The 18,108-nt window shown below is 42.3% G+C and overlaps 1 protein-coding gene across 12 annotated transcripts in view; it reads left to right on the forward strand.

The window, feature by feature from the left end:
* LOC145342742 (amyloid beta precursor protein binding family B member 2-like) overlaps positions 1-18,108 on the forward strand; it is a 338,577-nt gene that overhangs the window by 235,009 nt on the left and 85,460 nt on the right. For all 12 annotated transcript variants that reach the window (XM_080188293.1, XM_080188340.1, XM_080188284.1 and 9 more), the window contains 2 exons: positions 7,733-7,879; positions 8,305-8,432. In XM_080188293.1, coding sequence (XP_080044419.1) covers positions 7,733-7,879; positions 8,305-8,432 — 275 coding nt within the window. The remainder of the gene's footprint in view (positions 1-7,732; positions 7,880-8,304; positions 8,433-18,108) is intronic.

An 18,108-nucleotide genomic window follows, 5' to 3' on the forward strand; every position in this document is an offset into this window, starting at 1 on the left:
CTGATTTGACACTGAATTCATTTTATTTAATTCATCTTCCATCGCGGCCTTCTTTGTATTTAGGCCACTAACATTAACTCTCACTCGTTAAGATGATAATATGTATGTCGCCCTATTCACTTGGCACCAGATGCCCTGTTTCCTTTGCTGCACCATTATCAGCTTGTAATTTCAGCAACTTTGTGGACAAAAGTCTGTTGAGGTGAGGAATGATGGGCTTAAAATGACAAATAGCAGTCTCGAGGTGGTTGTTCTCATAGCAAAATCTGGCCAATTAATGGTGACCAGTGCCCACTTGATGGCAGCATTGTGCAGTCAGAATCTGGTTCATTTTGTAGGGCCTATATTATTTGGTCTGAGCTTGTGCTTGATGTAGCAATGTTTGCAGTGTATTTTGGTTCAGTGTTGATACTGCAGGTTTTTCAATTCGGATGACTTTCGTATCTTTAGTAGCAATTTGGTATGACCCTAAGTCAGAGCGTAACTGGAGGACACGTTTTGCGATCCTAGAGTTTCATATCCAACGTACATGTCATTTCCTTGCATTAAAATGAGAATATGGCAGTATGCTTTGCCCAGCTGCTAATTTCTTTCTAGACTTGGTGCAGTGAGCACAACATAGTGTATGACTGCAACCTGACTGCTGTGCTGGCAACCTGTGCACCAGGACTAGCCAATCCACTAGCTCGCCAAATCATTCCAAGTAGATATGATGCTGTCTACCCAGTTAAAGGTGACAATTGTCCAGTATCCAAAACAAACAGGATGTTTTAAGTCGTTCATCGCAGCATTAGTCATTACTTGGCATTTGGATAACATATGGGCCTTACAAGAAATTACCATTGTGAATAAGAGAAAACTAAGCCGCCTTCCCTGGCCTTCAATGGCAATTCCATGCTGATTCTTCACCATCCGCATCCTGTGGGTTACCATTGCCCAGAAGCTCATTCGGACAAGCCACATAAATATAGTGGCTATGACAGCAGTGCAAAGGTTGGCTGGTTTGCCAAGAGTGTTCACCTAACTCCTTAAAACCTCTAGTACAATCACCAAAACTCAAGGCAGGAATGTGATTTATTATTTGTCACGTATTGGTATACAGTGAAAAGTATTGTTTCTTGCGTACTATACTGATGGAGCATACCAATCATAGAGAAGGAAACAAGAGAGTGCAGAATGTAGTGTTACAGTCATAACTAGGGTGTAGAGAAAGATCAACTTAATGCAAAGTCAGTCCATTCACAAGTCTGATGGCAGCAGGGAAAAAAGTGTTCTTGAGTTGGTTGGTATTTGACCTCAAACCTTTGTATCTTTTTCCTGACAGAAGAAGGTGGAAGAGAGAATGTCCAAGGTGCATGGGATCCTTAATTATTTGCCAAGGTAGCAGGGAGTGTAGACAGAATCAATGGATGGGAGGCTGGTTTGAGTGAAGGACTGGGCTATATTCATGACTTTTTCTAGTTTCTTGCGGTCTTGGGCAGAGCAGGAGCCACACCAAGTGTGATACAACCAGAAAGAATGCTTTCTATGGTGCATTTGTAAAAGCTGGTGAGAGTCATAGCTGACATGCCAAATTTCCTTAGTCTTCTGAGAAAGTAGAGGCATTGATGAGCTTTCATAACTATAATGTTGACATGGGGGGACCAGGACAGGATGTTGGTGATCTGGACACCTAAAAACTTGAAGCTCTCGACCCTTTCCACCTTGTCTCCATTGATATAGACAGGCGTATGTTCTTCTTTACACTTCTTGAAGCCAATGACAATCTCTTTCATTTTGTTGATATTGAGGGAGAGATTATTGTGGCCGCACCAATTCAACAGGTTCTCTATCTCATTCCTGTACTTTGTCTCTTCATTGTTTGAGATCCGACCCACTATAATGGTATTGTCAGCGAACTTGATAATCAAGTTGGAAGGAAATTTGAATAGCCTTGATACTTTCCGGAACAGAGCAGTTTTTTTGATTGATGTCCCTTTCAAAGGACTTACTTACAACCTCTTCATTATCAGCAAATTCTGACTGCATGATGTATGATACACAGGGTGCCCTGCAGCAACTTGCCAAGACTACTTTGACATTGGCTTTCTCTTCTGTGATCCCTACTGTCAAGATTGTTGGTCCTTCGTCACTGATCGATATCCTGGAATTCCATATTAACACAAGTATCAAAGCAGCAGGACTACAGTGATAGAAGAAGGTGGCCCACCACACCTCTGGGCAAATAGAATGGACAATTAATTGTAGCCTTGCCAGTGTAACCTATAGCCTGAGAAAAGAGGTGTGAAAGAACAATACGTATTGGTGATTAAAGTTCTCCAGCCAATTTTTTTTTATGGATGAACTGGTTCAGTGAAATCCAAATGTAATCAAATATCAATCCCATTCTGCATAACCATTTACTATTTTACGATAATCAATCATAGTTGCACCAATCTGGACCAGTAGCTGTACAGCAATTTACAAATTCCTGTATGGAATGATTTTTCTTTCCCATCAGCTTTCTCACTACTGTTCCAAGTGCAGGGGTGTCATTTTAGCATTCCCCACACATTTTAATTCATGAATACTCACATTGGCTCAGAGAGAGCTTGACACAATTCACAATGTAAATTAGTTCTCTAGTACAGCAGACTTGAGTTATTTGTTCACATAGTGTAACAGCACTTTCATTTTATATAATGTAATAGCATCTCCAGTTACTAGAGATCTTTTGGGAATTGTACCTCTTCGACAGAATTCCTTTCATTACTGCAATTGCAATCATGCAAGTATTTTTAGATATGCTCCTTTGGAGAGCCAGCACAGACACAGTGGGCTAAATGGCCTCCTTTGGTGCTGTAAACATTCTTTGATATTTAGGTACATAGAGCCTAATCTTACTGGCCGTTCACATTACACTTCTGCTGCAGTGAGGTCAGAAAATCTGGCGTCCAGCCAAATCTCTGTTCATTGCATCGGAATGGGAAGCTCCCACTGGCTTGAACGGCCATAACATTCCAGCCATAGTTATATTGTGATGCATAATACATATTGGGAATCACGGTGCACTACTGCATCACAGTGCCAGGGGTCCAGGTTCAATTCCCACTTGGCTCATTGTCTGTGTGGAGTTTGCACGTTCTTCCTGTGTCTGCATGGGTTTCCTCTGGGTGCTCCGGTTTCTTCCCACATTCCAAAGATCTGCGGGGTAGGTGGATTGGCTATGCTAAGTTGCCCCTTAGTGTTAGGGGGAGACTAGCTGGGGTAGATGCATGGGGTTATGGGGATAGGGCTTGGGTGGGATTGTGGTCAGTGCAGACTCAATGGGCCAAATGGCTGCCTCCTGCGCTGTAGGATTCCATAAATATGTATTGTTTTAAAACAAACATGGTAATTGTCTTTTCATGATGGAGGAGGTATTGGAGAGGCTGGCCTAATATTGCAGAATTCGACAAATGTCTCATTTTCATTCTGATACAAAGAACTCTTTCTAATTCTATTATTTCCTTGGAGCATGCGCAACTTCTTGCAGTCAGCATGCACAAGCTTCCTTGTCTATAATGTCTATAATTTCATCATATTTCCATTGATTTACAATGTCTAATGGATTTATTTATGCTTTTAAATTGTAGAAGCTGCTATTAACACGTTATTACTTTCTTTGAAATTCAGCATTAAAAACAAAATCCTCATGAAATGCATGTGATGATGACCACTTTGGGATCTTGGAAAAATGTCACTGCCTCAGTAGCACAAGTCAAACTTTGGTTTGGATAATATTTTGCTGTTTTTAAAACAAATTAGTTGTAATTTTATTCAGTGACTATAATATGGTAAATGTGAAACTAGTTGGAACTGTCATGATGAAGGATCGACACCAGTAATGGGCAACCTAAACGAGTGAGTGGGCTGCATAAGTGGTTCTCCATCATTTCAGTGGGCCACAAGATTGAAATCAGGCTTGTTCACCAACCATGACCACATGAATAAGATTAAGTATATTTAATAAATGCTGACTATTTCATGAGAGTTCTAGAAAATGCTTAATTGTTCATCAGTTAGTAGAACTATCAACTTCAAATGGCAAAAACAAAAGAATGTTGACACTTTGGACCCAGAGGGAATGCAGGCTCTCTTGGTCAATGCTGCGCACAATCAGCGTGCACCTCACTTGCCCTTGCTTTACATGCATATCCCTTCAGTCATACCAGTAGGAAAAAGTTTACATGGACAGAAATCAGTGGAATGTGGCTACCTTGCACATGGGCAACAGTCAACAAAATATCAAGTGGGGCACAGTTGGAATCCAGATGGGCCTCATGTGGCCCCTGGCCACAGGTTGCTCACCACTGATCTACACTCAAAATGTCAACCTGTCTCCATTTACAGATACTGATGAACTGGATATGTATTTCCAATAGTTTCCGCTTCTATTAACATTCTTAATAGCTATCAAAACATTGGAAACAATAACAGATCAACATTCAGTTACTTTGATAAAGAGAGTGTAATTTGTCTCCATTCTATAGTGCAGACGTTACCAGGAAAGTGGATGAAGGGAAGGCGGTGGATGTTGTCTACCTGGATTTCAGCAAGGCCTTTGATAAGGTCCCTTATGGGAGGTTAGTTAGGAAGGTTCAGACGCTAGGTATACATGGGGAAGTAGTAAATTGGATAGAAACTGGCTCAATAGAAGAAGGTAAACACAGTAAAAAGTCTGACAACACCAGGTTTTAGTCCAACCGATTTATTTGATAGTAAACTCACAAGCTTTCGAGGGGACTCCCTCTTCACCTGACGAAGAGGGAGTCCTCTCGAAAGCTTGTGAGTTCACTATCAAATAAATCGGTTGGACTGAAACCTGGTGTTGTCAGACTTTTTACTGTGTTTACCCCAGTCCAACGCTGGCACATCCACATCATCAATAGAAGAAGCCAGAGAGTGGTTGTGGAGGATTGCTTTTCTGAGTGGAGGCCTGTGACTAGTGGTGTGCTACAGGGATCGGTGTTGGGTCCATTGTTGTTTGTCATCTGTATCAATGATCTGGATGATAATATAGTAAATTGGATCAGCAAATTTAAGAACATAAGAAATAGGAGCAGGAGTAGGCCATCTAGCCCTTCGAGCCTGCCCCGCCATTCAGTAAGATCATGGCTGATCTGTCGTGTCTCAGTTCCACATTCCCGCCCTCTCCCCATAACCCTTAATCCCCTTGCCTATCAAAAACCTATCAACCCGCGTCTTAAATATATTTAGCGAGGCAGCCTCCACCACTTCAACGGGCAGAGAATTCCAGAGATTCACCACCCTTTGAGTGAAGAAGTTCCTCCTCAACTCCGTTCTAAACCACCCCCCCTTTATCTTGAGGCTGTGCTGTCTAGTCCTACTGTCCTTTCTGAGCTGGAAGAGCCTCTCCACCTCTATCCTATCCATCCCATTCATCATCTTATATGTCTCAATGAGATCTCCCCTCATTCTTCTAAACTCTAACGATACAAGCCTAGTTTATTCAACCTGTCCTCATAGCTCAACCCCCTCAACTCCGGTATCAGCCTAGTGAATCTCCTCTGCACTCCCTCCAAGGCCAAAATATCCTTGCATAAGTGCAGCGACCAAAACTGCATTGAGTACTCCAGCTGCGGCCTCACCAGTGCCCTGTACAGTTGCAGCAAGACCTCCCTACTTTTATATTCAATCCCCCTCGCTATGAAGGCCAGCATCCCATTTGCCTTCCTGACCACCTGCTGCACCTGCAGGCTGGGTTTTTGCGACTCATGCACAAGGACCCTGAGGTCCGTCTGCACCGCTGCATGCTGCCGTTTTTGCCATGTAAGTAATAGTCCTTCCTACCATTATTCCTACCAAAGTGGACAACTTCACACTTGCCAACATTAAATTCCATTTGCTGATGATACAAAGATTAGAGGGGAAGTGGACAGTGAGGAAGGTTTTCAAAGCTTGCAGAGGGATTTGGACCAACTAGAAAAATGGGCTGAAAAAATGGCAAATGGAATTTAACGCAGACAAGTGTGAGGTATTGCACTTTGGAAAGACAAACCAAAGTAGAATGTACAGGCTAAATGGTAGGACTCTGAAGAGTGCAGTTGAACAGAAGGATCTGGGAATACAGATACAGAATTCCCTAAAAGTGGCGTCACAGGTGGATAGGGTTGTAAAAAGTGCTTTTGGTACATTGGCCTTTGTAAATCGGAGTGTCAAGTATAAAAGTTGGAGTGTTTTGGTAAGGTTGTATAAGGCATTGGTGAGGCCGAATTTAGAGTACTGTGTACAGTTTAGGTCACCTAGTTACAGGAAGGATGTAAATAAGGTTGAAGGAGTGCAGAGAAGGTTCACAAGGATGTTGCCGGGACTTGAGAAGCTGAGTTACAGAGAGAGATTGAATAGGTTAGGACTTTATTCCCTGGAGTGTAGAAGAATGAGGGGAAATTTGGTAGAGGTGTATAAGATTTTGATGGATATGGATAGAGTGAATGCAAGCAGGCTTTTTCCACTGAGGCTAGGGGAGAAAAAAACCAGAGGGCATGGGTTAAGGGTGAAAGAAGAAAAGTTTAAAGGGAATATTAGTGGGGGGCTTCACGCAGAGAGTGGTGGGAGTGTGGAATGAGCTGCCGGTTAAAGTGGTAAATGCGGGGTCGCTTTTAACATTAAAGAAAAACTTGGACGGATTCATGGGTGAGAGGGGCATGGAGGGATATGGTCCAAGTGCAGGTCAGTGGGACAAGGCAAAAAATGGTTCGGCACAGACAAGAAGGACCAAAAGGCCTGTTTCTGAGCTGTAATTTTCTATGGTTCTATGGAGGCCACTTGGCCTATCAAGTCTGCACCAACAACAATCCCACCTCAGGCCCTATCCCGACAACCGCACACATTTACTTCGCTAATCTCTCTAACCTGTGCATCCTGGGACACTAAGGGGCAACTTAGCAAGGCCATTCAACCTAACCTGCACATCTTTGGACTGTGGGAGAAAACTGGAGCACTCGGAGAAAACCCATGCGGATACAGGGAGAATGTGCAAACTCCACGCAGGCAATGACCCAACCTGGAATCGTACCAAGGTCCCGAGTGCTGTGAGGCAGCAGTGCTAGCCACTGTGTCACCGTGCTTCCCCAAATGACCTGAACAAAGGAATAGGATAGGATGGGAATGAATAACAAGCTTAAGGGTGTTTTGTCCCAACAGTTTTGTTTTAAATTGGGAATCATACATTACAGTCTGTGCTCTGTGGTTTTTATTTTATTTGAAAGTCTATACAACTAGTTTGTTAATTTTAATTTCATTCTCAAGAGATTTCACAGACAGTACTTGGAGGGTATTCTATTCTCAAACAGATGAAGAATGACTTTTCCAGACTCTCAATTGTTGAAGTCATGTACCTTTCCACCAGTCGCCAATTACATACATAACCTCCCATGATTTGACTTATCACAAGCTGTTTCTTTTTGTGAACTGAGGAATTTGAGAATTTATTTACAGACTTTGAATGAACTTTGTTGACAATCAATCTTCAAGTAAGCATGCAGGTCTGAACTAGACTTGGTATCATGTCTGAAACGGGGAAGCTTTTAACCTCAGTACATTGTACTTGATGAAAATAGTTCCTTTTAAAAAAGCGAGTTGAAATGCTGTCTATCTGTTACGACCCAATGAATTTTAATTGTGGTACTGGACATGTTCATTGTTGTAATCATGTATTTTGGAACATTAATTCCCAATTACTTAATTGCAGTGTTTCGCTGTGCGGTCTCTGGGCTGGGTTGAAATGGCAGAGGAAGACCTGGCGCCCGGCAAGAGCAGTGTTGCTGTGAATAACTGCATCCGGCAGCTCTCCTACTGTAAAAATGACATCAGGGACACTGTTGGGATTTGGGGAGAGGTAAGATAACAAAACTAGCGATAGTTCTTGTTTTGATCATACAAGTTTAAACATTGTAAAGAATGAAGAGACAGGACCAAATGTATAGCCACAGTGAAGAGAATGGTGCAGAACTAACTGGGCTTATGGAGGAAATTCATAGGCATGAGGCCTGTGTAGCTACTAGTGGCAGGACAGAATGGGGTGGATGCACAAGAGACCAAATACACTGGAGGGGAAAAAATATTGGCAAATGCATCACAATTCTGAGAAGGGACAAGTGTGGAGTAGTTGATAAATTGGTTTGCAATAACTTTTCAATGATATTTCTAATTGACAGTAAAATAGGTACCAAGTTATTTGAGCTTTATTAGTGATGCAGAGAGGTTGAACAACCTGCGAAATGGCAAGTGGATATAAATGATACGATATTTATTGTATTTCAGGGTAAAGACATGTACCTCATCCTGGAAAATAACATGTTGAACCTAATTGACCCAATGGATCGTACTGTTCTTCATTCTCAACCAATCGCCAGCATTCGTGTGTGGGGTGTGGGCCGTGATAATGGGCGGTAAGTGCTCAATTTTAGAAATTTGACAAATTATTTGATTTAAATTATGTCTTAGTCTTTTGTCTGCAGCTGTTGGACTAAACATTAGTGAGAAAACATTCTAAACTTTGAATTCTGGCTGAGAAAGTTACTCTATTAGGATTTTTACGCATTTCCAATGTCAAAGTCCTTAAACATGCCTGCTGATGAATGATTGGATGGCAGAATGCTGCACTACCAGACGTACTTGCTTGGCTGTATTGCAGGTCTGGGAGATTGACTGCTGTCTCTTAGAAGTCAGAATTCATAACTTTCCATGATGACTTGGTTTGTTCCATGTTATTGTTTAGCTCTTGACAATGGAAAATATGCACATTTTGTACAATGTTGCTGCCTTTGCCCAAAAACTAATCTTAGCATATAAAAATGAAACTGTGTGATTTGTCCACAGGCAGCACTAATCTTGTTCTGTTTGCAGAACCATTTTAGACTCAGTATAATATACATTTCTTAACAAAGACAAACTAGGACTACCAGTCTTGCTTCTGATGTAACTGAATGTACACATCACTTTGAGCTTTTACTGCATTCCTGTGATGTGGGTGTTGCAGGTGAGACATATTATTGGCATCCCTAGTTGCCCTGACAAGCTGATTGGCCTTCTCCTTTAAGTACAATGGTCCCCTTAGAATTAAATGCAGAATTTCAGGATTCTGTTGTTGGAATATATGTTAAAGACAGGTTGTTGTACAATATTGCAGCTCATAGTCTTCCTCCAGCTTGAGGTCACATGGAAGGTAGATGATGTCACATAACCTTGGTGAGTTTCTGCACTGCTTTCTTTTTACTGTACCCATTGCAGCCATAGTGCAATCAAACTATTTGTTGAGCTTCTTGAGTGTTCTCTCAGTTGCAGCCATCTAGACAAGTGGCAAGTATTCTATCATACTCCTCACTTAGGTTTGCAGATGATGGAGAGGTTTTCAGGGAGGGTGGGGATTGTGGAGGACAGATGGTAAACCATCTAACCTCTAATCCCATCTTGTATCAATGATGTTGGTTTTGCTCGCCTAGTTCAACTTCTGGTTGATGGTGACCCGAGGATGTTTATGCTGCGGAATCTAACGCTGATGATGATGTGAAGATTAAGGGTCAATAGCTGGGAGTTGTCTTCTTCAAGATGGTCATTACCTGATACCTGTGTATTGCAGATGATGCCTAACACTTTCCAGCCTAAGTTTGGATATTGTCCAGACACTGTTGTAGATTGTCATGGCCTGATACATTGTCAAGTATTTGTCCATCTGCCCGATTATAAACTTATGCAGTTCAATGTTAAATTTTGCTTGGTTAAACTTCTGTGAAAAACCTTGAGACATTTTACTATTTGAAGGCACTATATAAAGACAAGTTGCTGCTGAGTCTTCTGTGTATTGAATCTGCATACTAGTATATCCTATGCATCGTTAATGATCTCACATTGTCACTGGAAATAGTTTGGATGTACACCATGATCTCCTGTCACTTCTAAAGGTCAAAAATATCATGCGAAAAGCACACTATACACGGGCTAAAACTATTTCCTGAGATTTATTTCAAGTTTAATTCACTCCCAGAGCAGATGATGCATAACGTAGTCAACCAGCATTTTTCCAACTGGGAACAATGTACTATTTTAAGAACCTACTGCTAAGATTTTGATTAGTAGCAAGACTTGTACATGAGGCAGTCATCATTTGTCTTAGTGCAGTACATCGTATGGATGACTTGAGTTCTGTGGCTTGAGTTTTAAGTTCCAGTGGGGTTGGGGTCAGAGGTGGCCAGACGCTAAAAGTTATGCTGATCTGCATGCCACTTCCCCAGTTTAACCCTGTCCTGGAGTCACTTTTCTGGATGTGAGAGGGCAACAGGGCTATTCTACTTGCCTGCATACAATAGGTTGTCTATCCAAGAAATTGGGTGCCTATTAACAGTGGCCAATTTGGATTTGCAGTCAGCTTCCAGGTTCCCGCTAGCATCGGGGACTAATTAAACTGTCTGGAGGCCTCGCAGGTGGAGGATGTGGTCAAGAAGGCGTATGGTGTGCTAACCTTCGTTAATCGAGGGATTGAGTTTAGGAGTCGGGAGGTAATGCTGCAACTTTATAAGACCCTTGTCAGACCCCACTTGGAGTACTGTGCGCAGTTCTGGTCGCCTCACTACAGGAAGGATGTGGAAGCTATTGAGAGGGTGCAGAGGAGATTTACAAGGATGTTGCCTGGATTGGGAGGCATGCCATATGAAGATAGGTTGAGGGAGCTGGGTCTCTTCTCCCTGGAGAGACGAAGATTGAGAGGCAACCTGATAGAGGTGTATAAAACGTTGAGAGGTATAGATAGGGTGGATTCTCGGAGGCTATTTCCCAGGGCTGAAATAGTTGCTACGAGAGGACACAGGTTTAAGGTGCTGGGGAGCAGGTACAGGGGAGATGTCAGGGGTAAGTTTTTCCCTCAGAGGGTGGTGAGTGAGTGGAATTGGCTGCCGTCGGTGATGGTAGAGGCAAACTCGCTGGGGTCTTTTAAGAGACTTCTGGATAGTACATGGGATTTAATGGGATTGAGAGTTAGAGATAAGCCTGGTAGGTATGGATATGATCGGCGCAGCTTGTGGGCTGAAGGGCCTGTTTGTGCTGTAGTGTTCTACATTTTGTGTTCTATTTAATAGTTGGAATTATTGCTTAGAATCCTATAAGTAGATGTTCACGTCATCTGAGATCCGAGTCCTTATATATGCCTTGATCAATCAGTTCAATTAGTACAGAATAGAATAACCTTGAATCATGACAAATGTTTGAATCTAGAACCTAACCCAGACCTGTGGTGAAACTTGTCTGTTGATATTTATTTTGAAATTTAGTAAGGCAAGATAGGTTCTATTTTAAATTATTTCACATCTGTATTAGGTTGAATATCAAAAATGTCGAGAAATGTAAAAGAAAATGGGCAGCACGATGGCACAGTGGTTAGCACTTCTGCCTCACAGTGCCAGGGACCCGGGAGATTCTGGTCTTGGCTGACTGTCCATGTGGCGTTTGCACCGTCTTCCTGTGTCTGTGTGGGTTTCGTCCCACACTTCAAAGATATGCAGATTAGATGGCTTGGCCATGCTAAATTTCCCCTGATGGTCAGGGAGATTAGAAGGGTAAATATGTGGGGATGGGGCCTGGTTGGGATTGTTGTCAGTGCAAACTTGATGGGCTGAATGACCTCCTCCTGCTCTTTAGGGATTCTATGAAAATGAGAGGTAAAGAGACGGTATGAGAATAGAATGGCATCTAATATAAAAAGGACATCTGTAAGCGGATTAACAATGAAAGAGCTGTTAGAAGTGCAATGGGGCTGTTTATTAGGGATGGTGGAGATCTATCGGCAGCAGGGACATGGCTGAAGTGCTAAATTCCAAAAGATGTGCTGGTTAGGCTAAATTGGCCATGCTAAATTCTCTCTCATTGTACTTGAACAGGTGCTGGAGTATGGCGACTAGGGGATTTTCACAGTAATTTCATTGCAGTGTTAATGTAAGCCTACTTGTGACACTAATAAATAAAGTTTAAATTAATACTTTGCTTCTGGACTTGCAGGTACAGGGAGCAACTTGGAAGTGTAGTACATAGTGAGGAAGACAACAATCCTTCAAGGGGGCATAGGCTGGTGCAACAGACAGACATATTGCAGATGAAGATCCACACAGAAAAGAGTGAGCTGGTTTTGGTAGATTGAATGAGAAGAGAAAATACATCTTAAATAATACAGTTTTAAAGGGATGCAAGAAAAAAGAAAACTCAATGTTTGTATTCACATCTTTAAAGATCGGAGAGGCCAAAAAGACAGTTAGTAAAGCACATAAACTCCTGTGCCTTATAAATATAGATAATTATAAATATAGATAATTATAAATATAGATAATTATAAATATAGATAATTATAAATATAGATAATTATAAATATAGATAATTATAAATATAATTATGCTAAACTTAGATGAAACATTAGTTCATTGCAACTGGAGTACTGTGTGCAACTCTGAATGCTGCCATATAGGAATGACATGAAGGCTTTGTGAAGATGCTAAGTGAATTTCGAGAACAGTTCCAGGGATAAAGGTACGCTGGCCAGCATACACTGGGAAAAACTACTTGTGGGGAAATCTATAGATGACCAATGGGGGATTTCAAAAAGGAAGTGGGGAGGGTACAAGTCCAACACGTCTCCCCTAGGGTGATCAAAAGGAGTAACAAAACCTAGAGAACCATGGGTGACCAGAGATATTCGGGATACTATGAGAAGGAAAAGAGAGTAGATACAAAGGAAGAAAATCAGCAAAGGCATTAGTGGAAAATGCAGGGTGGAACTTAAGAAAATAATTTGAAGAGTGAAAATGGGATATGAGAAAGCTCTAGCTGGTAAAAGTAGGGGAAGTCCCAAGATATCCTATAAGCATATCAATGGGAAGTAGATAACCAGGGAAAGAGTAGGGCCTGTTAGGGATGAAGGGAGAAATCTGGCTGAGCCAGAGGAATGAGTAAGTTGTTCAATGAATACTTCACATCCGTGTCAGAGAGAAGAGCAGTACTACTTCAGGGGAGGCATTCCTTGAAGAGAAGTGTCAGTGAGTTAAACACTAAGATAAAAGCAAAATACTGGGGATGCTGGAATCTGAAGCAAAAACCAGTTCTGACGAAGGGACGTCTAGACTTGAAACATTGGCTCTATTCTCTCCCCACAGATGCAGTCGAACCTGCTGAGATTTTCCAGCATTTTCTGTTTTTGTTTCAGATTCCAGCATCCGTAGTATTTTGCTTTTATCTCAGTGTTTAACTCACTGCTACTTCTCTTCTAGGAATGCTTCCCTGAAGAAGTACTGCTCTTCACTCTGATGAAGGGTCATCTAGACTCAACGTTGGCCCTAGTTTCTCCCCACAGATGTGGTCAGATCTTTCTGTTTTTGTTGGAGTTGTATAGAATTTTGTTGTGACCACAGTTAGAGTACTGTGTGCTTTCTGGTCACCACATTATAGGAAGGACATGATTGTTCTGGAGGGGTTGCACAGGAGATTCACCAGGATGTTGCCTGGGATGGAAACATTTAAGTTATGAAGAGAGGTTGCATAGGCTTGGGTTGTTTTCGTTCGAGCAGAGAAGTGGGTGACCTTACATGATTACAAGGGGCACAGACAGGCTAGAAAGGGAGCAGCTGTCCCACTTAAACTGAAGGGTCAGTCATGACTTTACCAGATAAAATTTGACACAAGATATCAGGACACGTAGCTAGAAGATTGGTTAAAGTAGGATTATAGCAGTGTTTTACTAAAGAGGAGCATGGAGGCTGCTGAGGCGATTCCAGAGCTCAGGGCCCAGATAGCTGAAAGCATGGCCTTCGTTTGTGGAGTGGTAAGCATTGAGAACATGCAAGAGGCTAGTATTAGAGGAACATAGAACATAGAAAATTACAGCGCAGAACAGGCCCTTCGGCCCACAATGTTGCGCCAACCAGTTAAAAAGCAATGACCCTCTAACCTAAACCAATCCCTTTCCATCCATAAACCTATCCACGGATCTCTTAAACGCCCCCAAACTAGGCGCATTTACAACTGCAGCAGGCAGGGCATTCCAATCCTTCACCACCCTCTGGGTAAAGAACCTACCCCTGACATCCGTCCTATAACTACCACCCCTTAATTTAAAGCTATGCCCCCTCGTGCTAGCTTTCTCCATCCGAGGAAAAAGGCTATCACTGTCCACCCTATCTAAACCTCTAATCATCTTATATGTTTCAATAAGGTCCCCTCTTAGCCGCCTTCTTTCTAATGAAAACAACCTCAAATCCCTCAGTCTCTCCTCATAGGACCTCCCCTCCATACCAGGCAACATCCTGGTAAACCTCCTCTGCACCCTCTCCAAAGCCACCACATCCTTCCTATAACGTGGGGACCAGAACTGTACACAATACTCCAAGTGCGGCCGCACCAGAGTTTTGTACAGTTGCAACATGACGCTGCGGCTCCTAAATTCAATCCCCCTACCAATAAAAGCCAAGACACCATATGCCTTCCTAACAACCCTATCTATTTGATTCCCAACTTTCGGGGATCTAGTTACACATACACCTAGATCCCTCTGTTCATCCACACTATTCAGAGTCCTACCGTTAGCCCTATACTCTACACATCTGTTATTCCTGCCAAAGTGAATTACTTCACACTTATCCGCATTAAACTCCAAAACACGACTCTGATGGGATAGATATTTCAGAGGCTTAAAGGGCAGGAGGAGATTGCAGTATTGGAAAGAACTGAGGGATTTATATTAAATATTCCTGAGGATTTCAAAATTTAAGAGTTGTCTGACTGGGAGCCCGTGGAAGTCAGGTGGGAGTTTGGATGGGTTGAAGTTAATGGAGGGTGGATGGTGTTTGAATAGTCAAGTCTAGGGATAACAAGCTTGATGAGAATTGCTTAGGGACAGTTAGAGTTGAGCAGTGTTACGGAGGTGAAAGTAGGCGTTTGGTTGATGTTGATTTTTTAGGCTCAGAAACCAACAGTTGCACGCAATCTGACCCCAGCCTTGGACAATGGCTCAGGACCCAAGTTTGTGGCAGGAAATGAAAACAATAGCTTTGGCATTTGCTGCATTTAGTTGGAGGGAATTTCTGCCTCCCAGGACTGGATGTCAGATAAATAATGAAACAAATCGGCGATGATAGAAGGATTGGAAAAGTTGGCAATGAGGCAGATCTGGTTTGTCAGCTTAGTACTTGATGTATTTTCAGATGTTGCTACTAAGGGGCAGCATGTAGATGAGAAATAGAAAGAACTAAGGAGGAATGCTTGTGGAATTCCAGAGGTAATGGTTCATCCTTCAAAGGAGATCTGCACACCAGTGTATAAATGGACATGGCAAATATAAGGAACTGAGAAGTTTTCTTTGAAATTTCTGAAAGCCAAAATGCATTATTCTACTTTGTGTTGGCTTTTCTAGGGAGCAAATGCCAATTTAACATGACATGTTGAAGTGTAACACATAGTGCAATGTTGACCCAGGAGCGCGTTAAAAATAACAGCAAAAAGCTTTTATCAGCTCTCATCCTGTGACATCATGATGTAATTCTTTTTCCACAGCGTATTAGACAAGATTGTTGTTTATCTGAGCAGTTGGTTTATCAAGTCTGCTGATCATTATTTTGTCTTGCTGACAAATCTGCCATTGGTCATCAAGTTTCCTCTTGGGTCCTTAATGATGCCTGAAAGAAGTTGCCATTGCAGTATCCCTGAGTGATTGAAACAACCCCTAATATCTTTTAATGAGTATTTGGAGGCATTGAACATTAATTTGACCTCTGCTAATGTCTGGTATTTGGAAATGCTGCAAAGTAACAATTCTCTTGTTGAGATTTGTTTGTTGTGGTACAATGGGAAATGCCTGCTAGTGATGATGGAGCAAGGAGCATAATAGTCAAATGCTCTGAAATTATGCTGTAACTCTGCATTACACTTGCTGCGAAATTGGATGTGCAGGTCACTCTTCCAGTTGGTAATTATTCTTTAAGATAAGCTGATGCAAGTTATAAGTTCTGAAGTCCCACATTTGGAAGAGATAAAAGCTTGCATAAAAATCCAACAGTTACATTGGAATTTGCAATGCATTTTCCCATGACTGCCAGTGCTCTCTAGGCAGTCAGTTTTATCCTCATTCAACTCTGATCCCTACAGATGGATACTGTTGTATTGGGGATTTTGAGGTTGAGAGCTACCAGGTGTGAAAGGTTATGAGAGTTAAACTTTTCATTAAAGAAGTTGGATAGAGACACGATTCAGATATTTGAAATGGTTAGCAGAAGGAATGACGTAGGACTGACGTACTTAAAAGAGACTGCATTAACTGGGCTTGAACACACTGGAATTTTTTAAGAATGAGAAGGGATTTCATAGAAATATACAAGACCTTCATGGGACTGGACGGGCTAGATGCGGGAAGAATGTTCCTGATGTTGGGGAAGTCCAGAACTCGGATTAACTGGGATATGCAGAGAGAGGATCTGAGAAATCTCTGGCTGGTAAAAATAGGGAAAATCCCATGGTATTCTATAAGTATATCAATGGGGAGAGGATAACAAGGGAAAGAGCAGGGCCCATTAGGGATGAAGGGGCGATATGTGGGTGGAACCAGAGGACATTGGTAGACTGTTAAATGAATACTTCACATCCATCTTCACCCAAGAGAATGAGGGTGATGGTATGGAATTCAGGGAGAGGGCTTATGAGTTCTTGAGCAAATTGACATTGGGAAGGACAAGGTATTAGAGGTGTTGACAGCCCTAAAAATAGATAAATCTCCATGTCCAGATGGATTGTATCCTAGGCTGCTGTGGGAGGCGAGGGAGGAAATTGTAAGGTCTCTGATCCAAATTTTCAATTCCTCTGGCCACGGGGGAGGTCATGATGTGGAAATGCTGATGTTGGACTGGGGTAAACGCAGTAAGAAGACTCTCAACACCAGGTTGAAGTCCAACAGATTTATCTAGTAGCAAAAGCCACTAGCTTTTGCAGCGCTGCCCTTCGTCAGGTAAGCGGGAGTTCTGTTCACAAACAGGGCGTACAAAGACACATTCAATTTACAAAATAATGGTTGGAATGCAAGTCTTTACAGATAATCAATTCTTAAAGGTACAGACAATGAGTGGAGAGAGCGTTAAGCACAGGTTAAAGAGATGTGCTGTCCTAGAACATAGAACATTACAGCGCAGAACAGGCCCTTGGGCCCACGATGTTGCGCCGACCAATTAAGAAAAAAGCAATGGCCCTCTAACCTAAACCAATCCCTTTCCATCCATAAACCTATCCATGGACCTCTTAAACGCCCCCAAACTAGGCGCATCTACAACTGCAGCAGGCAGGGCATTCCATTCTCCCACCACCCTCTGGGTAAAGAACCTACCTCTGACATCCGTCCTATAACTACCCCCCCTTAATTTAAAGCTATGTCCCCTCGTGCTAGCTTTCTCCATCCGAGGAAAAAGGCTATCACTGTCCACCCTATCTAAACCTCTAATCATCTTGTATGTTTCAATAAGGTCTCCTTCCAGCCGCCTTCTTTCCAACGAAAACAACCCCAAATCCCTCAGTCTCTCCTCATAGGACCTTCCCTCCATACCAGGCAACATCCTGGTAAACCTCCTCTGCACTCTCTCCAATGCCTCCACATCCTTCCTATAATGTGGGGACCAGAACTGTACACAATACTCCAAGTGCGGCCGCACCAGAGTTTTGTACCGTTGCAACATGACGTTGCGGCTCCTCAATTCAATCCCCCTACCAATAAACACCAAGACACTGTATGCCTTCCTAACAACCTTATCGACTTGATTTCCAATTTCATCTATGCACATATACACCTAGATCCCTCTGTTCGTCAACACTATTCAGAGTCCTACCGTTAGCCCTATACTCTACACATCTGTTATTCCTGCCAAAGTGAATTACCTCACACTTTTCCGCATTAAACTCCATCTGCCACCTCTCGGCCCAGCTCTGCAACTTATCTAAGTCTCTCTGTAAACTATGATACTCCTCTTCACTATCTACCACTCCTCCGACTTTGGTGTCATCAGCAAATTTACTAATCCATCCTTCTATACCCTCATCCAGATCATTTATAAAAAT

This window comes from Carcharhinus amblyrhynchos, chromosome 1, assembly GCF_965287045.1.
Source record: "Carcharhinus amblyrhynchos chromosome 1, sCarAmb.v2.hapA, whole genome shotgun sequence".
NCBI lineage: Eukaryota > Metazoa > Chordata > Chondrichthyes > Carcharhiniformes > Carcharhinidae > Carcharhinus > Carcharhinus amblyrhynchos.